General features: G+C 36.2%; 2 protein-coding genes across 8 annotated transcripts in view; both read right to left on the reverse strand.

The window, feature by feature from the left end:
• Positions 1-27,249, reverse strand: part of LOC127864687 (uncharacterized) — a 192,174-nt gene that overhangs the window by 11,842 nt on the left and 153,083 nt on the right. Inside the window, exons 8-9 of one of the 7 annotated variants that reach the window (XM_052404588.1) lie at positions 3,582-4,010; positions 2,872-2,944 (exon numbers count right to left, since the gene is read on the reverse strand). The exons of the other annotated variants lie outside the window; for them this stretch is intronic. The gene's annotated coding sequence lies outside the window, so the exon portion shown is untranslated. The remainder of the gene's footprint in view (positions 1-2,871; positions 2,945-3,581; positions 4,011-27,249) is intronic. 7 annotated transcript variants of the gene reach the window in all.
• On the reverse strand, positions 1,130-26,313 carry LOC127865932 (uncharacterized). Its single transcript, XM_052406087.1, has 11 exons — positions 25,775-26,313; positions 13,815-14,800; positions 12,810-12,853; positions 11,958-12,023; positions 6,619-6,744; positions 6,051-6,293; positions 5,268-5,451; positions 3,582-3,910; positions 2,872-2,944; positions 2,492-2,567; positions 1,130-1,133 (listed from the first exon to the last, which is right to left on the reverse strand). Exons 1-11 carry the CDS (start codon positions 26,110-26,112, stop codon positions 1,130-1,132), a joined length of 2,469 nt encoding a protein of 822 aa, XP_052262047.1. The 5' UTR covers positions 26,113-26,313.

Consider the following 27,249-nt stretch of genomic DNA (forward strand, 5'->3'; position numbering starts at 1 on the left):
CCAAGATTAACATTATGACCACGTTTCACCAAGAATGAGTTAATAATGTGAGTTCTAAAGTGAAAAGAAGGTTTTTATATATTGTACCTGGTGACCTAGTTTTTGGATGAATGTTACATTGAAAGAAACTTAGCCTCAAAAATTAAAAGATAAACATTTTGACCAAGTTTCATCAAATTGAGTCATAAATGTGGCATCTGGAGTGGAGTTCTACAATTTGACATAGCACATAACCTGAACTCCAAATTGGCATACATATTGTCAATATAAGCATACCCACTAAGTTGTATCAAGATTAAGTGATATATGTTGCCCCTGTGGTAGCATCAATATATAATTCTTGCCAAGTTTCATCGAGATTAGATTAACAAATAAGGCATCTAGAGTGGTAACGAGCCAAAAGTTGACCACGCATTACAGCACAATACTTAACATAGGGTTATTACAATAAATGCTTTACAGAGTAAGGTTAAAACAGATCTAAAAATGTGTTCATATGTATCACATATCACTAACAAGTCTTCTGGGGTCTATAGCAATTCGGGAAATCAATTTCTGATGTAGTCGATACAAAGCTTCTTATACTACTACTATCATTTGCATATAATAACAATTTCAATCACATTATTGGCTATTAAAGTTGCTATCCAGATCTCCACAAGTATAAAACCCATTGTACAAAAAACATTGACCCCTTTTTATAGAAATGACTGTTTCATTATGATCATTACATTTGATATGGAACATGATTTTGCAAAGAGTTAAAGAGTAAGTTTTGATTGGTACCTACAAATAATTTGCATATTATTGCCATTTTTTAAATAAAGCTTTTGTTGGTCAATATAACCCATAATTTGAGTGTTAAGTGTGAAACTCTTGTATTGTATTGAAGATGCCTTAGTTTCACGTTTAACCCTCAAATTGAAATAAGATAGTCTGGTCAATTAATTGAAGTGCAGAAAACCCAGTTAGCATTTGGGTTTTACCAATTTGTTAAACTTGATTGCAACAAAAGTCTTAAGTTTATAAAAGCCGCATTTAGGGAAAATTTGGCTTAATGCATGTGCAGTCGGCGCAGGCTAATCAGGGACAAATTTTTTAACAAGACAGGATTTTCATAAAGAAGAGACTACCTGAAACAAAAAAAGCAAAAAAATGCAAAAAGTGGATAATGTCGTCCCGTATTAGCCTGTGCGAAATGAACAGGCTAATCTAGGGTGAGGCTTAAAGCAGCACATGCATTAAGACAAGTTTTCCAAGAACGAGGCATTTTAAGACGGGAACTCGTGCTAGGTGATCAGCAGTGATTCCTTTTCCAATGATAAGGGGACTTACCTCCGTTTTTAATTTATATTTATTTGGGGCTGTTGTTCGGCCACATTCCAAATGTAACAAAGTATACATTTTTCTAAAATGACTGAATAAAATTAACAAGTGAAGGTTTCCAAAGCAAGGAAAAAATATATGCCATTTCCATTTTATTTTTCTATTCAGCTCTACAAGTTGATCCATAGAAAATGTAATATTTAACACACTTGTATCCTCAATATTAAAGTATTTGTTACCAAAAATACCAGAACACCAATTTCTCAATTTTACTTAAGCCAAGTAAATTTGTTGAATTGATATCCCCTGCCAAATAAATTTTGTTTATGAATGGGTGTAGAACTAAAATAAAAGGTATAAGCGAAGGGTTGTGCCTTTTGTTAATTATTTTTTTAACTCATTTGTACCTGTGATGGGTTTGCAGACAATAAAATGCAGAAAGTATATTTTTCATGAATCAATTACCTATGGACAGTTATTACAGAATCCATTAATGCATAGTAAAAGAATGACTAAATAATGAATAATTCATAAAATTTGTGACCTTTAACCATGATGTGTAACCTTGACCTTGACCCCTAGGATTATGAATGTTGAATGTAAAGCACCCCCAGATGATTGAGACCAACTATGGCAAGTTTCATGGCTCTGGCTCATGTGTTAATGGAGATAAAGCTCTATGCTTATATTAAAACGCATTTTTTCAAGATACAAAGGGCCATGCCCTTAGCCCCTAGGATTATGGGTGTTGAATATGAATCACCCTCAGATGATTAATAACAAATATGGCAAAATGCATGGCTCTGGCTCATGTGTTAATGGAGATAAAGCTCTAAGCTTATATTAAAAAGATTTTTTTTCAAGGTACACAGGAACTTAACTCCGTTATTAACAGATGGTGTACAATGCCATTTAAGGTGCATCATCCTCTTATCCATATATATACTCATACCAAATTTCAACGAATAAAATCCGCCAAAGCATTTCCAAGATATGGCCCCGGACACAAAAGTGCCGGACGGATGGAAAGACGGACGGACGGACAACGCCAAAACAATATCCCTCCTTCTATGGCGGGGAATAATAAAAAGACAGTTTTTTTCCGAATACAAAAAGTCCCAGCCCCATTCCAAAAGTGATGAAACAAACTATTACTGGGACTTACCTGTTGAGATTTAGTGCCTGTGTATTACTGGGACTTACCTGTTGAGATGTAGTGCCTGTGTATAACTGGGACTTACCTGTTGAAAGGTAGTGCCTATGTATTACTGGGACTTACCTGTTGAGAGGTAGTGCCTGTGTATTACTGGGACTTACCTGTTGAGAGGTAGTGCCTGTGTATTACTGGGACTTACCTGTTGAGAGGTAGTGCCTGTGTATTACTGGGACTTACCTGTTCAGGTGTAGTGCCTGTGTATTAATGGGACTTACCTGTTGAGATGTTGTGCCTGTGTATTACTGGGACTTACCTGTTGAGAGGTAGTGCCTGTGTATTACTGGGACTTACCTTTTGAGAGGTAGTGCCAGTGTATTACTGGGACTTACCTGTTGAGATGCAGTGGCTGTGTTGCAGTTGGGGAACATCATTTGCTAGTCCAAACTTGTGATGATAAGGACCCTATGAACAGATATAAATATCTTAACAAATCCCAGAAATGTATTCAATGCATTCAGAAATGGCATCAGTTACATGGACCAAATATAAAACCCACGAGACTTTGCTGTTTAACACAACATTTTTATGACGGTTTTACCAGGATCAGTCAATGACACTAGGACCAAGTTTATTAATAAAATAAACTATGTAGGGGACCTTTAGATGATGTTCCATACCAAATATGAAACACCTGGGCTTTGAAGTTTCAAACAAAGATTTTGGCTGTCCCTATATATGTATATGTAAAACTGGGAAATCCCAGAGCTTAGCCAGTATTGACCCTTGAGACATAATTTGGTAACAGTTTTAGCAAACTAAATATAAAACCTCTTGGCTATGCAGTTTCAAAAAAGAAGAAAAAAATGAACACCCAAGGAACATTTCTTGGAGATTTCATTTAATTCTCTCCAATACTTTAGGAGGCAATATCCCTTGACAAAAAGTTGACAGACGTACACATACACATCTCAAAAGAATGGACAACATGGTATCAAATGCATTCAAAGTTTCAGGCCTCAAGTAGCAGAAAAAAAGACAAAATCCGTACTTTACCAAAAATTATTTGAATGACTGTGAAACTCTTTGTATTACAATCTACCTTGTAGATGAGGTTATATCTGCCCCTGAGAAGGGAAGTTTGGAGCCCCATGGTTAGACTGGATGTACCCTTGGGGTAGGACTCGTTCAGCTTTGACCCAAATTCCTGGCCCAAGAGCTCACCGCCTATACCAAGGATTTGTCCCCAGGCGTCCAGGCCCAGCTGACCAGAGAGCCTGTTGTTGTCCGCTGTGTACAGATGTGTGACTGCATGGGGTCCTGTAGGGGCCCAGCTGACCAGAGAGCCTGTTCTTGTTCCGCTGTGTACAGATGTGTGACTGCATGGGGTCCTGTAGGGGCCCAGCTGACCAGAGAGCCTGTTGTTGTCCGCTGTGTACAGATGTGTGACTGCATGGGGTCCTGTAGGTGCCCAGATGACCAGAGAGCCTGTTGTTGTTCGCTGTGTACAGATGTGTGACTGCATGGGGTCCTGTAGGAATCGCAAAAACGAGAAAATCCAAGAATTTAATCAATTTTTATATACTTCTTCACAAATAAAAATGCATTTTAGTCGTAGAAGTGTGGTCATTAAGTTATCGTTTTCCTGGATTAACTAAGTGCATATACTTATGCCATTAACTGACAACTGACATACACATGTACTAGAATCATTAAGAGAATGGTAAATGGAAAACAACATCTTCTTATCCGTATAAAAAAACTCAGCTAAAAAAGTGTCATTGCTGTCTTGTCAAACAAGAATTTGTGATAATTGTGATGCAGATTATACCACAATGCCACAAGTCATAATATGTAGCATGATGGTAAAGAATGTCTCAGTTTTGTAATGTTTAGTGCAGAATGATACAATGTTCATTCACAACCTCATATGAGAAGGAACAATACCTGAAAGTGTGAACGCTGAACATTGAATTGTTAAGTGAACGCCCACAGACAGATGGAAAGACGGACACATAGACATCCGTCCAAGGTGATTCCAATATACCCCAATTAACGGGATATAATTAATAAATATATTCAGGGCATATTCTCACTCCAGGGGCATATGTGTATATTGAAAACCTAGAAAGGTTGTTAATTTTAATTTATGTAAAAAAAAATAAAAAATTATTTAATTAAAATAGATATTCTTATTGAAAATAAATGCAGATAATTATTTTTTAGAATGTTGACTGCATTTCAATTATTGCTTAATTTAAATTAAACAGCATTTAATATGTATTTTTTTAAATTTATGCAAGGGTAATATTGTTAATAAACAACTGAAAACAACAACAAAATTTGGTTTAGAGGCTGAATTTTGGCACAATAATGTATGAGTATGCCCTGTCCCTTAATGATTAAAACTGATATCAAATCAACTCTAATAGGTTTTTATTTACTCAGTTTCACCAAATAAAAAACACAAAAATCCTGATTGGTAATCAGAACTTTTCTCCAAAAAGGTCAGAACAAGAACTAATGTTACATGAACTAAATGTGCAACACTAAACTCTTTAAAAACCGGGCTAAATGCATAAGCGTAAGAAGTCGTCCAAGATTAGCCTGTGCAGTCTGCACAAACTAATCAGCCATGACACTTTCCGCTTTTAAGGAATTTTCATTTAAAGGCCTATTTGGAAAGTGTGGTCACAGATTAGCTTGGGCAGACTTAGCACACTTTTGTGGGTAAAACACTTGAGGCACATGCATTAAGCCCTGTTTTCCCAGAGTGCAGCTGAAATACTTCCTGTTTTTGCTGCTGCTGCGATAGGGCCATAGCCAGAGATTGTGTGAGTCTTGACGCCAAAGTCACCGCCATGAACAGGGAATGTAGGACAACACTGCTCCTCAGTCAGGTTCACATTATTGGAGAGCAACATATGGAGGTCAGTCACGTAAACAGGCGAGTCACTCAGCGCCTGCTCTATCTGTGGATCAGATTGTTTCACCTCGAGTGACTCGTCGGATGAGAGTTGAACTCACCAAGGCTCAGCTGTTGGAAGTGTTGCCATATTTATCTGTACATTAAAAAACAGGATAACTTGAGCACTTTTAGACGTGACACTTAACCACTTTAAATATGACGCAATACAACATTTTGCTAACGAATACTTACAAATTTAGAATCAGTGCTATAAATATAAATTGTACTTATGTTCAACTTATAGAGCTGAATAAGGAAATGAACTCAATGTCACAACCTATTAAAAACAGTATTTGTTTTGGCAAACATTTAATTGGGAATTAAGTCAGTAATTATCGAAAAATATGGAAAAGACTTTTTGAGATTAGGAATGCTTTGACCAAATAAATAACACTGTAAGGTCTCACTTGAAGCTCAAGATGCAGATATGACATTCTAGCCTCGCTGATATTGCTAAGGGCCCAGTTTGAGTTCTACCTAACATCGGGTTGAGAGCCAAAGGGCATACTGGACCACACAACAAAACTGCTGTCATTTTTCAACGCCTTCTCAAGCGCCAACTCAATGCCAGGCTGTTTAGGATTGGAGTGGGTAGTTACAAACCCTGATGGGTTCACCTTTAGCACCTTGTTTCAGCTGTTGGTCGAACTTCCCGCCTGAGGCATGGCCATGGATGCTATGAGTGTTCACAACAAAGTCGGTGCTGCCTTTCTTTGTTAGCAACTGCGTCAAAAGTGCGTTCTCTTCGGCCAGTTTGGACACCTGTGAGGACGAACCGGGACTGTCCGTAAAGTTACGACTGTCCAGGAGTATCCCAGTGGTAAGCATACACTTCCGACTAAAACTCTACAAATATTCCTTGATTTTCTCTTGTTACTTTCCGTTGTATTGTTTGTCCCAAAAAGAATGGAATGAGTTATCCAACTTTGTATTTATCGTGATATTAGTTGTGAAGTCCAACATTGAGAACTGACTGTACATGTTGCCATAACTGCTGCAATAAGTCCTTGTGTCTGTAACGGTTGTCCCATCTCCGGCACTCGGGTCTAACAAACCAAACAGGCTCAAGTGTGGATCACTCGACACGAAAATTGTGGTTGTTGAGAACCATGTGTGAAAACTCTTTGTGCTCAAAATTTTCTATAGGAGGAATATGTTCAACGATGATGACCCTTTGAAGCTGGATGTCAAATGGGAGAAGCTTGGGGTCAGGGGAGGGGTCGTGCTTGACTTGAGGCTTCTGCGGGCCCGACTGGTGCCGTTGCCGTACCAACTCTATATCAAAACCGGGGCTCACCTGAAAACATGGGAAATATGATCTAGTAACAAGATGTGTTTGTGAAATACAATGTCCCCCTATATGATGTTTGACCTTGTAGGATGACCTTGACCTTGTGAAGGATGACCTTGACCTTTCACCACTCAAAATAAGCAGCTCCATGAGATACACATGCATGCCAAATATCAAGTTGCTATCTTCAATATTGCAAAAGTATTCATAAAATAAGCGATTTGGGCCACATATATTTGACCTCTGACCTTGAAGGATGACCTTGACCTTTCACCACTCAAAATGTGCAGCTCCATGAGATGCACATGCATGCCAAATATCAAGTTGCTATCTTCAATATTGCAAAAGTATTTATAAAATAAGCGATTTGGGCCACATATATTTAACCTCTGACCTTGCAGGATGATCTTGACCTTTCACCACTCAAAATGTGCAGCTTCATGAGATACACATGCATGCCAAATATGAAGTTGCTATCTTCAATATAGCAAAAGTTATTGCAAAATGTTAAAGTTGGCACAAACAGACCAACAGACAGACCAACAGACAGACAGGGCAAAAACAATATGTCCCCCACTACTATAGTGGGGGACATAAAAACAGGTTTATATTACAATCTATAACAAACTATGTCTCTCGATAAGAGTTGAAGTTTTTCAGAGGCAAAACTTCATTCTCATGAATTTTGAACTTGGCATTTCACTGGTTCCTTGTCCAAAATAACATGACAATTGATTCAATCAAACCATATCGTACTCAAACATCATTTAAATTGTTGGTCAATACTTTATTAATCTTTCAATTCATAATTAATATTTTTAACTTTTTTTGTTAGTGTCCGCTACTATGCAATCCCCAGACATGGAAAGGCCGCCCCCCCCACATCACTGGACTTTAATACGGCCAGCCTTTCACCAGACAGTTGTCTTCTTTGCTGAGCAGATGCTGTAACGTTGGGTGAACCAATATGGAATATGCAAACTACATAGGCTTATCTGGGACAACACTTTACACACATGCATTAAGTCCTGTTTTCCCATGCAACCTTACATTGTTGCCATTGCATGCATGAACACTAACTCTAAAGCTTTTATTACACTGTTCTGGGAATGAGGCCGGGGTTCTTCTTATTGAGAACAAATGCATTCCATGGAATCATATTTATAAGCTTTATTAAATATCTCACAACTTTATAACAAGGGACAAAATTGTCACAAAACCAGGTTTTCATTGTGAAAAAAAATCTGATTAAGGGAGAAAACTCAAACTGAACTTTTGAAATGAACACACAAAATTAACCCCCTTTGTAAGTTTGTTTTTAAAAAAAATCTATTTTTAGTCGTGGCGACCTTGACATTGGAGATATTGACGTGATTCTTTCGTGCGACACTTCGTCCCATGATGGTAAACAAATGTGCCAAATGATTTTAAAATCTCACAATGAATGACATAGTTATGGCCAGGACAAGCTCATTTATGGCCATTTTTGACCTTTGAACTCAAAGTGTGACCTTGACCTTGGAGATATCGACGTAATTATTTCGCATGACACACCGTCCAATGATGGTGAACAAATGTGCCAAATGATTTTAAAATCTGACAATGAACGACATAGTTATGGCCCGGACAAGCTTGTTCCACCCGCCCGCCAGCCAGCCCGCCCGCATTCGCCAATCTAATAACCAGTTTTTTCCTTCGGAAAACCTGGTTAAAAACTCAAGGAATTATGAGGATGACAGAAATTCTCGGGGTGTTGTGTAACTGAGGTTCCTGTATGATAAGTTGGAAAGCATCGAGCTGAAGAAGAGTTTGAGTTATTGATCCTCAAGTAAAACAAGTCCTGCTGTAAACATGATATACACAATAAAAGACGCCATTTTATGTTTTGTTAAATCATATCATTCTTGTCAATTTCATCTTTAACATTCTTAATACACAGGTTACACTGTAAACCATTATTATTTGAGGGACATTATTTATGTTGATTTTAAGGGTTCACTGATCCACAAATTTATCACACACAGAAAAGTAACTGACACAAATTCATCATTTATTTTTCTGAACTGAGAAATCCACAAAATAAACTAATGTGTCCGTAAAAGTCTTTTTGACCACGAAATTTCGGATGAATATATATATGAGCTTACACTATACATGTACAAACAAGTAAAGAGGGTATTTTATCTTAAGTAAATTCATACATTTTTGTTTTCCACCTCATCTTCTTTGCATTCTTAATACATAGGGAATACATAATCAGGTCTTTTCCTGGCGTATTTATGGGTATGTGAAACGGACCCATACCCAAAGCGTTTTTCTTTCTTTAACAAGGGCTGTTTGTAAAACATGCATGCTCCCAATGTGGGCTGTCAGTTGTAGTGACAGCCATGGTGTTAATACGTTTTTTGTCAATGTGACCTTGACCTTTGACCTAGTGACCTGAAAATCAATAGGGGTCATCTGCCAGTCATTATCAATGTACCTATGAAGTTTCATGATCCTAGGCGTAAGCATTTTTGAGTTATCATCCGGAAACCATTTTACTGTTTTGAGTCACTGTGACCTTGACCTCTTATTATTCTTGAGTTATCATCAGGAAACCATTTTACTGTTTCAAGTCACTGTGACCTTGACCTTTGACCTAGTGACCTGAAAATTATTAGGGGTCATCTGCTAGTCATGATCAATGAACCTATGAAGTTTCATGATCCTAGGCGTAAGCATTTTTTAGTTATCATCCAGAAACCATTTTACTGTTTTGAGTCACTGTGACCTTGACCTCCAATTATTATTGAGTTATCATCAGGAAACCATTTTACTGTTTCAAGTCACTGTGACCTTGACCTTTGACCTAGTGACCTGAAAATTATTAGGGGTCATCTGCTAGTCATTATCAATGAACCTATGAAGTTTCATGATCCTAGGCGTAAGCATTCTTGAGTTATCATCCAGAAATCATTTTACTACTTCGAGTCACTGTGACCTTGACCTTTGACCTAGTGACCTGAAAATCAATAGGGGTCATCTGAGAGTCATGAACAATGTACCTATACAGTTTCATGATCCTAGGTCTAAGCGTTCTAGAGTAATCATCCGGAAACCATCTGGTGGACGGACATTCAGACATACGGACGGACGGACCGACCGACATGTGCAAAACAATATACCCTCTCTTCTTCGAAGGGGGGCATAAAAACGTGCTCACTGACACAAAAAATTGGGTCCCCATCAATCAGATATATGATGACATAACATTTTGGAGTTTTCAAATAATTCTTTTTTGTGGACACGTAAATTCCTGGATATCTGAATCTGGTGTTATGTGTTTGAATTGAATTCATGCATCAGTAAACCCACAAATTCAACGATAATTAATGTCTCACAAATAATATCAATTTTACAGTTTATAAAGTGTTTGCAATGCTTTATTTAATTTTATTTCTACTACAAATTGTAAACATCAAAAGCTTCTCTACATACGTTTTTATTGCATTTTTGCATTTTTTATTTTTTCTTTATTTAAATAAATTAAGATTTCACAATCTAATAAGACTATGTTTACTAGCTTGACTACCCATTTACAGTAAGTAATAAAAATCTTATACATTCCTAAGATAAGTATCGTTCAACAATTATTTTTAATTTGCATGTACATGTACATCATTGTCTCATATTTGTTCTCATCAGAATTTATAAATACCCCTCTACAACAGATTTGAAGCAGACTTAACTTAAGCCCTGTTCTGGCAAAACTGGGCTTAATGCATGTGTATAGTGTTGTCCCAAATTAGCCCGTGCAGTCCTCACAGGCTTACCTGAGACGACGCTTTCCATCAAGACTTGATTTTTGTTTAGAAGAAATCCCTTTTAACGAAAATTTTCTAAAAGCGTAAACTATCATACTTGGATTAGTCTGTGTGCACACTGCACAGGCTTACCTGTGGATTGCACTTGCAATGCATTAAGCCCCATTTTCTAAAAAAGATGCTCACATTATATCACCTTGTACAACTCTGTAACAGATTGTAGACTGTCTTGCTCTGAGAAAACAGGGCTTAATAAATGTTGCCCTAAGTGTCTCCCTAGATAAGCATGTGCAGCCACACAGGCTAATCATGGAATTTCTGCATAGATGGAATTTTGATTTAGAAAAAACTTCCTTTAAATTAAAAAATCCATAAAAGGGGAATGTGTTGTCTGTGCAAACTGCACAGGCTTATCTGGGACAACACTTTACACACATGCATTAAGTCCTGTTTTCCCATGCAACCTTACATTGTTGCCATTGCATGCATGAAAACTAACTCTAAAGCTTTTATTACACTGTTCTGGGAATGAGGCCGGGGTCCTTCTTATTGAGAACAAATGTATTCCATGGAATCATATTTATAACCTTTATTAAATATCTCACAACTTTATAAAAACTCAAGGCCTTATGAGGATGACAGAAATTCTCGAGGTGTTGAGTTACTGAGGTTTCTGTATTGGTAAGTTGGAAATCATCCAGCTGAAGAAGGGTATGAGTTATTGATCCTGAAGTAAATGAAGTAGTGCTGTAAAAAGGATATACACAAGAAAAGACGGCATTTTACCTTATGTGTAATCATATAATCTTGTCAACTTCATCTTTAGCATTCTTAATACACAGGTACATTATCAAATCATTAATATTCGTGGGACATTATGCTTTGTTGATTTTTAGGGTTGAGTGATCATCAAATTTAACACAAACATGTGAGAAAATAACTGACAAATTCCTCTTTTTTTTTCCAAACTGAGAAATCCACGAATATAAATGATTGTTCAATATACAAACAATTCAAGAGGATATTTAACCTTATGTCAATTCATACTGTTCTTTCCCACCTCATTTTTTTTGCATTCTTAATACATAGGAAATACACAAGCAGGCCTTTTCCAGGCATATTTATGGGTCGGTTAAACGGAACCATAACCAAAGCATTTTATTATTTTTGTAGATAAGTGCTCCATGATTATTATATCTCAATTATATTTCAATAAGATCTAAAAAAAGTATAAAACTACATTTGTATCATTGTATGATTTTATTTTTATAATTTGAAGTTTTAGAAAGAGTTATACAAAATTATTTTTTGCCAAATAAATTGATTTTTCATGCGAAAAAATTCCCAATCCAAAAAAAGCATTTCCCCCAAAATGGCCAAGAAAACGCCTGACAATTAAAGCATCTATTTTACTTTCTGAGTCTTCAGGTCATTCTTGTCCACCACATCCTCAGCATCGTTGTCATAACTCAGCAACAACTGGAGCAGCAAAATAGATTGATGGTTTTCTTGCATGTACATTTAGGACTCACACACATTTATATAAATGTAATTAAAATCAATAACGAATGCTCAAAAGCATTAAAAAGGCAAATTAATAAATCTCACGTCATGTGTCAACATTCTATAAGTATTACTCAAAAAAATCAATATACATGTATATTCCTCCAAAGATTACTAAAACTATTTCATATTTTATAAAAAGTATTCATCCATATACATTTGTTACCTGGCTTGGTGTTTATAGAAATGAAAGTCTAAAAATAGCCTCAGTTGCTATGTACATGTGCTTCTATGTTCAAATATTAAATTTTCAGTTGAAATGCTTTGTTTTTTTCATGCAAAGTTTACAAGAACTAAATTTTAGGATCATCATGACAGACTTAATGTTATGATAACATAACATAATATGTACTAGTTTTAATGTTCAATAAGAGATACTTAACATTGTATAAGAAAATAACAAAATGTGTACACAAATTATTTGCATCTGCAGCTACACACACAATGCTGTATAGTAATATTACACACTACAATTTGTGAATGCTCAACAACTCTTAGTGATTGAAACATTCATCACTAATAACAACAATTATTACGTACATGTACACACTATTCCACTCTGAACACCAGGATGGTGTCGTCCCACCCCTGTCCCACAATGATGGAGGATGTGGTGCTGCTGTAGCAGACTGACCGTGGCCTCCACACTCCATCCTCCTGAGTAGCCAGCGTAGCCAGCTTACTCTTCCCCTCCCAGCCCACCTGTAGTACAGTGGCGGACCCCAATCCACAGACCAGCACCTGGCCTGCAGGGGTCACATGTAGACCAAGTGGGTACCCTAGTGCTGGGTATGTGTATGTAGCCAGGAGTGTGCCATCCCTGGCCAGGGTGAGAAGCTTGTTCTGCCTGTAGCTGATGATGTACAGCCTGTCTCCTGTGGGACTCACAGCACACCTGACTACTGCAAAACAGAGTAACATCAAGATATTGAATTACTGTTAATGTTAAATAATCTTATTAAACATACTGCAGTGATATTGTATTACGCATATGTTGCTATAAAGAGGCCTTTACACATCTAAAATATATGCATACATTTCAATGATTCAATAGTTAAGTGTGACATTAAACTTCAGTAGCAGAAGTATTGTGTTAACGTTTTGACATGTTGAAGTGCAACTGGTGAGTTAGATATGAATTGAATCAAAACAATTACACAGTTGGAAACAATTACACATACTGAAACAATTGCACAGTTCTATCAACAGGTAAACATATTGTACATGTACAATCATTTAACAAACACAAAATTAAGACAGGGTCAGAAAGTGTCTCTCTCCCAGGAACTCAGTTTCTATTTATAGACATGCCATGTAGTGACAGTCAAAATACTTCATTACCCTACTCATGATTATAAATCAATATTTCAGAATCTTCTTTTGGCTACAATGTACTGTAGCATTCAAAGGGCACATTTGAATTATAAACAAATATTTTATAATACATCAGCAGGTTTTCTGCTATTACATCTGAATTTTATTTTATTATCATCTCACAAGTATATAACTATAATTTATAAGATTTTTTTTCAAAATAATAAGATAATGGCCTAAAGGGTCAATATTTGTTGCTTAAAAAAATAAATACCAATTCGGTTCATTTAGTGGATAAAAATTCCCAAATTTGTCATTGTATGGATTTAAAATAAAACAATTTGACTAGACATAATACGAATGTTATCAGGATGAATTCACCATGATTCTTACCTGCATAATCAGATGACCTATCTTCATAGAGTCTGCAGAGCTGTTTGCCATATAGTGTGTACTTGTACAGAGCAGTACCAGAGCAGATAAACAGTTCTCCCTGATGGCAGGTAATACCTGTACATCCATGTTGTAACTCAAGCTTCCTACCAAGAGAGAGCTGGCTCTGGGTGACTGTAATAAACTGGACATTATGTGTGTTGCTAGCATTCTTATTCACAGCCACAGCAACCTCACTGGGTGTGATCTGACACATGTCCCTTACATCAGTCACATCACAGTGACTCACCACCTGGTACTGCTGGTTCAGCAGCTTGCACCTCTTATTCTTCCAGTCTGCGACCAGCACCTGCCCATCAGTCAGAACACATATGCCTGTGATCAAACATACATCTGAATCACTTGGTATTCTCACATTGTGCTTAGCATTACTCTGGACATTAAACGCCTTGCCTGACTTTCCCAGCAGAGTCAGTGCCTGCTGTATTATATGCTTACATTTTATGCTGGCTATAAGGCAGAGCTGCTTATGATCTCCAATTTTCTGAACAATTTCATGGAATTGTGACAAGTCATTGTGAAGACTGGTGCATTTATGAAAAGAACTTGTAACTGACCCTTTAATGCTTATAACTTCAGCTTTCATCTCGCTAAGTTCCTTCGCAGTAATATTATCAAATTCATTCAAGATAGAAAGAACACTACTACAAATTTCTTCTTTTAAACATTGCTCATTTGTTCTTGATGTACTCACAGACCTATTACTACATACATCTATATAAGTATCTATATTGACACGCATTTGGTCTATCATGAATGTCCCATGTTCCTTGTAAGAGCCTTGCAATGACTTAACATTGGCCTCTTGAATGCTCAGTAGGCTCTTGATTTCTCCCAGGACAGTTTCCAGCTCCACTGACAGTCCCTGTAGGTCTGTGGGCTGCGTGTCAGTCAGCTCATTAATTGGAGTCACTTTACTGCACTGGCTGAAATGAACAAACAATACATGTACATACCAGGGGTATAGATAATGTTTGGGGTATATTGGGTAACCACCCCCTGTCTTTGACAACAATAGGGTTTTTGTAAATTCAACAGAGTTTTAGCAAAAAATTTCACCCCCTACTTTTGAGCTTAATTGGGATTTTCACCCCTGTTTTTTTAACTCAATTTAGGTAATTTAGGGAATGACATATATAATAAAATAAAAATCTACTAAGGTGACTGTATATACAAATGGAATTCAAAAAGGTATCTGTACATAATAACAAACAATTACTGAATTTCTGATCAAAGTGAATTCATTTTGGCGTTGAATAAGACCGAGTTAGTTAAAATCGATGCACCATTGATGAAGTTATGGCTGTTCAAAGCAATGCACCCCGTTTTGGATCATTTTGAGTTCAATACCTTGAAAATGAAAGTAGAAATCTGACGGGTCTACGAATAATTACAATAATACCCCAAAGTTTGATAACTACTGAAAAGACTGCCTTCTTTTCTTCATAGGACGGCATATAAACTATCCCGTACATTTTTGTATGGAAAATAACCAGTCTAAAAAATACGCTCGGTGTTCTTAAGAACTGCGCTTTGTGACGCAAGGTTTTATGTTATAACATTTGCATTTGCATTTTTGTACACTTTATTTTGAATAATGTTTTTGGTAAGTTTAATTGTGTAATAACAGCTTACGCACATACGATTGTTATATATAGTCCTGACATACCAAGGAATAGTCAGTGATATTATGTAATGCTCCCAACAAGTATACAGTGTCAAATAAAAACAAACATGGAACATAAATGAAAGCTTTTTCCTTGGGCTTATTATCCGTTGAGACATTATGGGGTGATGCCTTCTAGTTCACCTAAAGGTAGTCTTTTGTAAAAGGCTTGTGACCAATTGCCAATGCATGCAGTGTGACTGGTTTACCAGTGAATATAGAGCTTATTGTTTGAGTTGAATGCACTTTGTTTAACACGTTAAATTGGGGCCTTTTCGCAGATTTTGGCATGTATTGAAGTTTGTCAGTAAATGTAAAACTTGGATCTAAAAAGCTCCAGTGAATCAAGAGATGTGTTTGCCAGAAACACAATGCCCCCAAATGCGCAGCTTTGAATTATTTTTTGACCTTTGACCTTGAAGGATGACCTTGACCTTTCACCACTCAAAATTGGCAGCTCCATGAGATACACATGCATGCCAAATATCAAGTTGCTATGTTCAATATTGCAAAAGTTATGAAGACGGTTAAAGTTTTGGTTAAAGTTTTTGAATTTGTTTTTTTGACCTTTGACCTTGAAGGATGACCTTGACCTTCACCTTTCATCACTCAAAATGTGCAGCTCCATGAGATACACATGCATGCCAAATATCAAGTTGCTATCTTCAATATTGCAAAAGTTATGACCAAGGTTAAAGTTTTGATTAAAGTTTTGGGACACACAAGCACACGCACACACACACGCACACGCACACACACACACACACACACACACACACACACACACACACACACACACACACACACATACAATGACAGACAGGCCAAAAACAATATACCCCTGATCTTTTGATCCAGGGGCATACAAACAAGAAAAATATTAAAAAAAGAAAAAAAGTAACCCTCAATTGGGCTCGAACCACTGACCACTGGAGCCCTGGAGTTAAAGTTTATAGCTTAGACCAATCAGCTATCCTTGGTAATAAAATTAGCAATATATAAGGACAACATCATGACTACAACTCTCCAAATTATTCAATCATTTGCATGTCGTTGCAACGCTTTATAATTTTCAGGTTTTTAAATCGTCAAAAGATGCATATAATGGATATTTTAGAGCATGGTAAATGTCCAGTAGTACTGTTTCCTCACAAATATCATAGCTACAACAAATATTTGCGAATCTGAAGCAATTTTTAAAAATTCTGTCAATTTACCAAAACGTGAAAATGCCTCTTTAAAACAAAACAATCAGAAATCAAACATGTCTTCTACTGTGGACAAAAAACACAAGGTTTAATTTTTAAATCTATTTCATAATTACTCTATTACCTAAAATACCTCTGATATTCAAGAGAAGTACAGTACAGCCAACGTTGAACAAACATATTTCCCGATCCGCGGCAGCAAGGCTAAACGAGTCGATGCCGCGTCAGCTGTTGAAGCCGCGGCAGTATGAGGCGGCAAGTCGCATTTTGCCGCCATGATTCACATCTGTCCTAGTGTTTTATCCAGGCCGTTTTAGCCTGGCGCGGCGCCACGCTGCTTTTTTGAAGCGCCTCGCTGCCCCTTTCAAAGCAAATCAGCGCCACACTGCCCTTTTCAAAGGCCGCCGCCCTGTTTTCCACCGTGCGCAACCTTATTGATAACATCTTAATTGCCTCTTAACCAAGCTTCTAAGCCAACTTTTATCAGCGAAGATTCGCGCAGTTGTGAATACATCATGCGTGAATAACCATGTGTCAATATCAATCGATAATTTCAGTGGCTTTGTAACACCAATCGGTCCGGATACAATCGTGCACAGTTAAATAGGAGACTTGATGAAAACCTCGATGTTATTCACGTGGAAATTGTGCATTTCATGCATAATTCAGTTATATCAAAACATTTATTTTTACGCGTAATTAAATTAAAAAAAACAACACCAGTTGTATCTGTAAAATATTGATTTGATTAAAATTTAATGCAAAACAGTTTTAAGTTAATAAAAATTAATTTAAAACAGGGCTTGCACTAAGCGGCGTACGGCCGTATATTACGCCCGATAATTGTTTCCATACGCCGATTACAAAACCCCATGACGTCCACTGTACTTCCTGAAAATTGGCCATACGCCGAAAATAGCAACCCGTGACATATTAAAGCTGTCGTTTAAAATAACGCTCCGCCTCCTATCCAATACAATTGGCGCAGGCTCATATTAAAGCTGTCGATTAAAATAACGCTCCGCCTCCTATCCAATACAATTGGCGCAGGCTCACAGTAGATGTGTGTTGATGAATTGTAGCAGACGACAATCTTAACACGTTTGCTGTTCACGGTTAGGCAGACCGCGCTTAATTGGGGCACGTGCTTGTTTATTGTCACGATGTTTTGATTACAATAACGTGTGAATGTCGGCAAAGAAATTGATACCCCGTCTTGGACCCTATTTGGCCAAAAGTTGTTAATTGTTGTAACAGTAGTAGGCCTGCACCATTGGTTCAATTAAGAACATTATGACCCGTCTGTAACTTGTCAAAATATGTTAATTGGCAAACACAGATATGAATTTTACAAAAATATTGAACTTGTACCACTTATCTTTCGTGTTTAGAATGTCGCAACGTATGCTTTTCGCTTTTGGCATTCCACTTTCGACAAAAACGTAAATTAGAAATTGATGCAAATTGCATTGTAAGCAAGAAAAGTTTATATCGAAGACCAATTAATGTGTATTAAATTAATTGACAATGAACAAAAGACAGTACGGCGCCGTTCCTAGTTACACTTTTTGCGAAATAAAATGTACACAATACAACACGAGGTCATGAAAACAATGTCATTACGCAGAACTTTCTGACTATTCAACAAAGTGTTAGTGTTTGTGAATCTCCATTTAAGATGCATATAAAGGACTTGTTTGTGCAATGTGTTTAACGTTTTAAATATAAATAATTGTTTAAGAGGGTAACTCATTTAACAGTATTCGAAGACTTCTTTGAAAAGCTATAGTTTGTATAAGATATATATCCTATGGTGTTTAATCTTGTTTTTTGTTACTACATGAAAATATAAAACACATAATAAAATATACATTCTGGATTTTGTTGGTTTAATTATTCAACAATAAATCTCAAAACTATACATACAATGTTTGTGTGTAACAAAGCTTGTTATTAAGTCACTATACAGATATATGTGTGCCCTTTTTATGGATGTCGCGCGCAAAAGTGCCCTTTTTTGAAATTTTGCACCACGCCCTTTTTCCTTCCTGTATAAAACACTATGTCCGCCGAGGCAAGCCGCGATCCGCGATATAATGCCGAGTCGATGCGCATCATAAAATAAAATCTTTTTCAAATGATTAGTTAGTCAATACATTTTAAAAGAACAATTATACTAATATTTAAAATAATAATAAATTTAATGAATCTATTACTGCATACTTACTATTTTTCCTGTCGCTCTTAACCCGATAATCCAGTATAGTCCAGTTTTAAAGCAAATTCTGGAAATATTTACAATAAAAGTTCTCATGGATTTCAAGAAATACAAACATTCGCCATTTTTCTTAAGTGTCAAATAAAGTTTGCATTTGTTTCTATTTAAAGATGTGATGAAATAACATCCAATTGGGGCGTTTTTTTTTCCACTGAACAGGCGTAAATCGCCTGACATGATATTAATGTTTTTATACAACACAAAATACACCCACACTTTCCATGCGACGGTCTACATGTCTGCATAATTTTCGTCCACTTTTGAGACAAAGGAGACAAAGGATAAAGCACTGTTTATTTGACGCTAGAATTTAATTGTTAATGTCGTGTTAGCATTAAAATTGAGAAGCTTGTTTTGGATTACAAATTGAATAATGCTCATTTGAGAATTGAACGAAACATTTACAGTTGTGCGTAATTAATTCAACGATAATTTGTTAAGGCGCATTACGTGTCAAATATATTTGAAGACGTGATATTATATAAACAGTCTAAAAAGCATCAAATACAAATCATATCCGCTTATTAAAACGTGAAAATAATAACTAATTAAGTAGCATAAATCTAGGCTTCGACGCTTCACAAATGTACATGTAGGTGTATATCTTTGCACTCGATCCGCCACGAACTTATACGGCGGATTTATTCCGCGAAAGTACGCAAGGTTAATACGGACTCTGCGTCGTTGCGCAGATTGATGCCACGTGCCTCGGCGATTGGCCGCGTGAACGCACAATGCAGTGAGTACTCACGTTCTGGCCGTGGCGTGACCGAGGATTATGTTTGTTCCGCGTTGGCTGTACTGTTTATACTACAATTAAGTTCTGTAAAGTTTGAATTGAAACCCACTTTAAAACCTCTTGTTTGTATGATGCCTGGTTATTAATGACACTGGCTAACACCATAACAGACAATGTTTAACTCCCATGAATAAGAACTACTAATTATTGTGTATTGACCAACAAACAAAAGTAAACAAAGATTTATTGAAGAGTGTGAGCATGCCTCACAAATATATGCTCATCAGATAGGCAATACATTATCTTAAAACCAATATTCCCAGAAATGGACCAGTTAAAATGTGAAAACAAAAGAAACACTGACCTTTGTCTTTTTACCAAGGAGAATGAGAATGGATAAAAAATACCTGTCTTTTTTATCATTGAGCTTTATTACCAAACATAATATTAATATCATTTCAGGCATTAAAAAGTAAAAGAGCTTAAACTAAATCTGAAAAGACAGACCCAAGCGAAAAACAAAGTGTGACTACTGCTATATGCCCGCTTTCATGGTCAAAATGAATTTATAATTTATGAACTGTACCATTTAAACAAGAAACCAGGAGATGTCAGAAAACCATGTTTCAGCACATAGGAATTCAATTTATATAATTGTATACTCCCAAGTACATTTAAACATTTCAGAAAAAAATTCCTCTTTCAAAATTATGTAAACGAGTGAAGACAGATTTTATTTATCATGGTGGCACTGACCCTGACGTACATCTGACTATAATGGGAAGCTAGATCTGCATTTAAGCAACCAAAGCACACAATTTCAGCACAAAACCTCCATCATATTCATGGAAAGAAAACTGCATCTTAATCAAATATCAAATGTTTCCATGATGACGAAATAACTTCACAATAAGCCATAACAAGAGCTGTTTGTAAAACATGCATGCCCCCCATATGGGCTGTCAGTTGTAGTGGCAGCCATTGTGTGAATACGTTTTTTGGTACTGTGACCTTGACCTTTGACCTAGTGACCTGAAAATCAATAGGGGTCATCTGCGAGGCATGATCAATGTACCTATGACGTTTCATGATCCTAGGCATAAGCTTTCTTGAGTTATCATCTGGAAACCATTTTACTGTGTCAAGTCACTGTGACCTTGACCTTAAACCAAGTGACCTGAAAGTCAAAAGGGGTCATCTGCAAGTCATGATCAATGTACCTATGAAGTTTCATGATCCTAGGCGAAAGCGTTCTTGAATTATCACCCGGAAACCATTTTACTATTTCGGGTCACTGTGACCTTGACCTTTGACCTAGTGACCTGAAAATCAATAGGGGGTCATCTGCGAGTCATGATCAATGTACCTATGAAGTTTCATGATGCTAGGCATAAGCGTTCTTGAGTTATCATCCGGAAACCATTTTACTATTTCGGGTCACCATGACCTTGACCGTTGACCTAGTGACCTTAAAAACAATAGGGGTCATCTGCGAGTCATGATCAATGTACCTATGAAGTTTCATGATCCTAGGCATAAGCGTTTTTCAGTTATCATGTGGAAACCGTTTTACTATTTCGGGTCACCGTGACCTTGACCTTTGACCTAGTGACCTGAAAATCAATAGGTGTCATCTGCAAGTCATGATCAATGTACCTATGAAGTTTCATGATCCTAGGCATAAGCTTTCTTGAGTTATCATCCGGAAACCATTTTACTATTTCCGGTCACCGTGAACTTGACCTTTGACCTAGTGACCTCAAAATCAATAGGGGTCATCTGCGAGTCATGATCAATGTACCTATGAAGTTTCGTGATCCTAGGCATAAGCGTTCTTGAGTTATCATCCGGAAACCATATGGTGGACAGACGGACATACAGACGGACATACGGACGGACCAACATGTGCAAAACAATATACCCCCTCTTCTTCGAAGGGGGGCATAATAAGCCATGTGAAAAACACATGATGTGATCTACATAGTAAAATTGGTTTCTTCAAAAACTATTTGTTTTAAATCAAAGAACTTAGAAAGGAAACAAAATTTAATATTCTTAAAAACCAAATTAGTATTTTCATATAGTGATTCTTTTTTCGATGATACGGTCATATCTGGATAGAGTACCCACATGGAACCTAACTAGCATGACAATATGTCAGTTGGTAATCCAAGTTGCATCATGGCCAGTGCAATTATTCATAATCATGTTTCATGTTTATGGTTTTACTATCAATATTTGACCCAACATTCTTCCAACAGTTCTTTAAGTTGGCAGAAATGTTAGTCCTGATGAGTAGATGGCACCTTATTCTGTTTTGCATCTAGTGTTATAGCCATTTCATGGTTTCTGAACAATATCTCATCCATCTTTTACCCTACAGTTCTCATGTTTGGTTAAAAAAGGTTTGCAATGAAGTGTTGATGACCTCTATTTTTTTGTAGATCAGCATATCTAGGTCAATGTCATCCAGTGCTATGATATTGTAATGATTTTTAGCCAGAAGAGCTTACGTCATGGCGGGCTTCCGTCCGAAGTGAGTCCTTATGTCGTCTGTTAGACAATACTGTTTTGAAAATGCTTTGATACGTACATGTAGGTCATGGTCTATCCTAGATTCTAGCATGTAACAGCCACAATATACTGCTGGCTATCAAAACAGTTGCATCAACATAAGTTATAATGGTTACAACAACGCCAACAGTAGATTCAAACATACATTAGTATGTGCGTTGTTTGCATTGTTTTCCAAGGTTATGATGTTGGCTACATGAAAACTTCAGGGTTACATATTCCTGGTAATTGATGATGTTGGCTCGTACTAAGAACTCAACTCCTTTAGTTAATGTTTATAATTAGTGTATGTCAAATTTGATGATATATGTTTCAACAAGGGACAAAATTGACACAAAACCAGGTTTTCATTGTGAAAAAAAATCTGATAAAGGGAGAAAAGTCAAACTGAACTTTTGAAATGAACAAACAAAATTAACCCCATTTGTAAGTTTGTTTTTAAAAAAAATCTATTTTTAGTCATGGCGACCTTGACATTGGAGATATTGACGTGATTCTTTCGTGCGACACACCGTCCCATGATGGTGAACAAATGTGCCAAATGATTTTAAAATCTCACAATGAATGACATAGTTATGGCCAGGACAAGCTCATTTATGTCCATTTTTGACCTTTGAACTCAAAGTGTGACCTTGACCTTGGAGATATCAACGTAATTATTTAGCGCGACACACCGTCCCATGATGATGAACAAATGTGCCAAATGATTTTAAAATCTCACAATGAATGACATAGTTATGGCCAGGACAAGCTCATTTATGGCCATTTTTGACCTTTGAACTCAAAGTGTGACCTTGACCTTGGAGATATTGACGTAATTATTTCGCGCGACACACCGTCCAATGATGGTGAACAAATCTGCCAAATGATTTTAAAATCTGACAATGAACGACATAGTTATGGCCCGGACAAGCTTGTTCCGCCCGCCCGCCAGCCAGCCAGCCTGCCCGCATTCGCCAATCTAATAACCAGTTTTTTCCTTCGGAAAACCTGGTTAAAAATTCTTGCCTAAACTTTCAGCTAAAAAGGTTGGCTTTTAGATGATCATCACAAATTTGTGTGAGGTTTTTAGATGTGAGAGTAGCTCACACTAATGAAGAGACGCAGTTTTGCAAGCCAGTTTGCTTTTAAATACGCTAGAAACGATAACTGCAAGTCAGTCTGCTGTTTGCTAAGCTAGGAACGATAACCACTGCCTGTCTTCACTACCTGCAGTACAATTATGCAGACGACGAATGCTAAAAGCGTCTGCTCTACTACTGCAGTGTGTATTTAATCAATAGTGTTTAACAGCTTGTAAGATGACATTGGCCAGTCAAGTGTTTATCATTAAAATCTGTGCATTATAGCTGCTTTCATGGAATACGGGGCTTAATGCATGTCAACTAAGATTAGCCCGTGCACACTGATTAGCCTGTTCAATTTGCACAAGCTAATCAAGGACGACACTTTCTGATTTGATGGTGTTTTTTGTTTAAAGACAGTCTCTGTTACTGTAATGAAAATTACTGCATATGCATTTAGCCCTGTTTTCCCAAAATGAAGATTAAATTATCTTTTTTATTAATGATTTGAAAAAAAAACACCACATCTCGAACTGTGCTTTAAGACACACTCTTTACAAATGTGAATGGGTTGTGTTGATTTGAAACTTGAGATAAAAAAAGCTATACTATAATTTTTAAAACTGAGTTGCGTCTAAGATTATACAACAGCGAACAACTTCAGTGCCTTCAGCGCTTTGACTATTTGTGCTATGTACACAAATTAACATGTAAGTTGAAAAACATTAACTTTAAGTTTATTAGTTTGTGTTTAACAAATTTGGAAAACAATTATGAGCTATGAGACATTTGCCCTGTCTTTCATGATACAGCACCAGAGCTCACTGCTTAGAAAATGCATAATCCTGTCATCCCGTTTTGTATGAAAATACTTCTAGTTCAATTTGTCAGAACTGTCACAGCTTTCATTACTTCTGTGGTAATTAAAAGTGTTATATTAAGATGACTTTTTTTAACTTTGAAGCCCTTTTTGATGTGAAAAATGTTGAACCACATACCGGTATGTAATTTATCCATAGGAGTGGAAGGGTTGCTGTTCATCAAATGACCTAGGTTCTTATACCTGAGCAGAGTTACTTTTAGTTTTTTCGTTCACATAATTTAGCTGTTAATTAATATAATGAAATACAATTTTTTTAATTAAATATAAACAACAAAAGCTATACAGTGATGGGTACTATTAAAGCCTTTGAAAATAACTTGTCCATTTGTGCTGAAAAATGCTTCAAAATTGATAATACAAGACAGTGATTTCAGTATTATATTCACTATAGTTGAACTTACACAGCTGGATGGCAGATGAACAAGATGTTGAGATCTTAAAAAAAATCAATTTGGAATTTAAAGGTCTTACTTGGGAAAAACGTACTTTGATTGCAAGTATCTTTAGTTACTTTCCGAGACATTGCAGGATCTAGTTCAGCGGACATTCAGACTGACGGACATGAAGAGCGGCATACATACATAAAGATAGGTAGGGTAAACCTATAGTCCCCGTTAGTAAAACTAGTAGCGAAATAAACATGTACATATATAAGACACTGTTTAAAGTTCTAAACATCGAGGGCCTATCTTCAGTTGTTGTTTATTTCAATTTCATGAAGATTGGTTTAAATATTGCTCTTATATAGCAAAATAATGCCAGGTCTAAGCATAAGAACAAAATTGTTAAGGTTTTATTAACTGGTCCTCAATCATAACACAAATACAGGGTATTTCTTTGCTTTGGTAAATTATATATTTTATATCATCAGCACTCAGAAAATTAATATTTCTTTTATACCTAATGATAAAATATGACATTTCTGCAGTGAAATAACAGCTGTGAAAATAAACAAACTGTTATTTTCACCGGTGAAAATAACACATTTTCGAAACTACGGATTATCATATCAAGATTTACTTCAAGATTTATATATATTTTTTATGATCACGAGTGAATTAAAAATGATATTCCATCGAATCCAACAATTTTATTTTTTTTATTTTATGCTTTTTTCACTGTTTATTTACATTTAAAGAGTTTAACTGGAGAATTTGGCTGGAATAGTGACGTCATTTCGTCGAAAAAATGACATCATTTTGTTCATTGAATTGTATTGAGGCACGCCACAGGAGAAAATGGTAACTTTTCAGCGAAAGGGAAACAGCTGTTAATTATTTTCTTGAAAAAGGGGCATAAAAGAAACAGAAGATTTGCGCCACTCATGAAAATATAGTTTCTTTGATCACTCGTGAAATAACAAACGATCTTACACTGACATGAACAAATATCCTCTATGTTTCAGTTGTCAAAGCCACAAGTAAACATATTGATTTTTTTTCTTTTCTCATTTAATTCTTAATAACTTAACAGCTGAAGAGTACATACCTGTGTTGATCAGATACACACTGTGGGCAGCACAGCTGTTTGTGCAGGTTGCAGAATTGGTCAATTTTATGGTCCTTATGAACATCACAAATTTGTAGAAAATCCACCACCTTTTTTGAAACTGGCCATTTATCTATTTCGACCCTTCCAAATGTAGTATGTTTAGCCAAGGCTTTACTATGTGGATCAATACAGTTTCCACAATATAACCGTTCACACTGTTTACAATAGAAATCAGCACTTGTCACAACATTATTCTGGTCTTCACAGGCATTGCAAATATAGTCCTTCACTTCATGCGAACCCAGCTCAACTGAAGACTGAGAACTTGTTGCCATTTTATAAATTAACTGGTTTTAACAAAGTCACTTTCTGACACTATAATTACAAACAAACCTGCATCAGTATAGAAACATAATATACATAAATATATATTATATACTATTTACATTTGAACAACATTTATCACTTTTAACATGACTCAGAAAATTTCATGTGAACTTGTAAAACATTGTTCAACTTATAATCCGAAAAGCTCTTTGCAGCACAGTTTTGTGGGGAAATAAACTGACTCACCACGTCACTATGTAAACTGTCACGTGAGAACATTGTACAGTGTCAGTTTACTTTAAATCTACTGGAATGAAATTGTAAGAAGTGCATTGAATACAATGCTAATTTAAACTGACTTAAAGCACAGACATCTTCTATGAAGATAGTTTAGAAACATATAGTACAAATGACTGCCCAGTTTAACAAGAATGGTACATTTTGTTTAAAACTAATTTCAGATGGGCTATGTTAGGACGTTTGAACTTGAATTGTGACTTTGACATGGGCCTTTGTAAATAATACTTGTTAAACAATACAATATAGTCACTACTTATAAAGAATGTAAAATTCTGCCTATGCTAGACAAACTTACTTAAAGGAAACCTTTTCATGTTTTGGTAAATTGATGAAATTAAACAAAAATGTTTCAGATTCGCAAATTTTCGTTGTAGTTTGATTTGTGTGAGAAAACATTAATACTGAACATTTACCGTGCTCTAAAATATCCATTAAATGCATCTTTTGACGATTTAAAAACTTGAACATTATAAAGCATTGCAACGCAAAACGATTGAATAATTTGGAGAGATCTGCTGCTGTTGTTATACTTTGTGAAACTACGCGGATTGCTTATATAAAGTTTAAAATATAACAATCATAGTATGAGAACGGGTGGTAGAGTGGGCTAAGCAATAAACTTTTACTCGTGGGGTCAGTGACTTGAGCCCAGTTGAGCGTTACTTTTTTCTTTTTATAATTCTTTTTTAGTTTTTTTTAATAGAGCCTTTAGATACAATGTTTACATTATCATTATAAATCATTTAATAACAAATTGCAATACATGCACAAATCTTTGAGAAGGTCCCTGTAAAGGACAAGGTTTAATGGATTGGTTTCTTATATTTTTAACATATGACCTTGAA

The sequence above is a fragment of the Dreissena polymorpha genome, chromosome 1 (genome assembly GCF_020536995.1).
Source record: "Dreissena polymorpha isolate Duluth1 chromosome 1, UMN_Dpol_1.0, whole genome shotgun sequence".
Lineage (NCBI taxonomy): Eukaryota > Metazoa > Mollusca > Bivalvia > Myida > Dreissenidae > Dreissena > Dreissena polymorpha.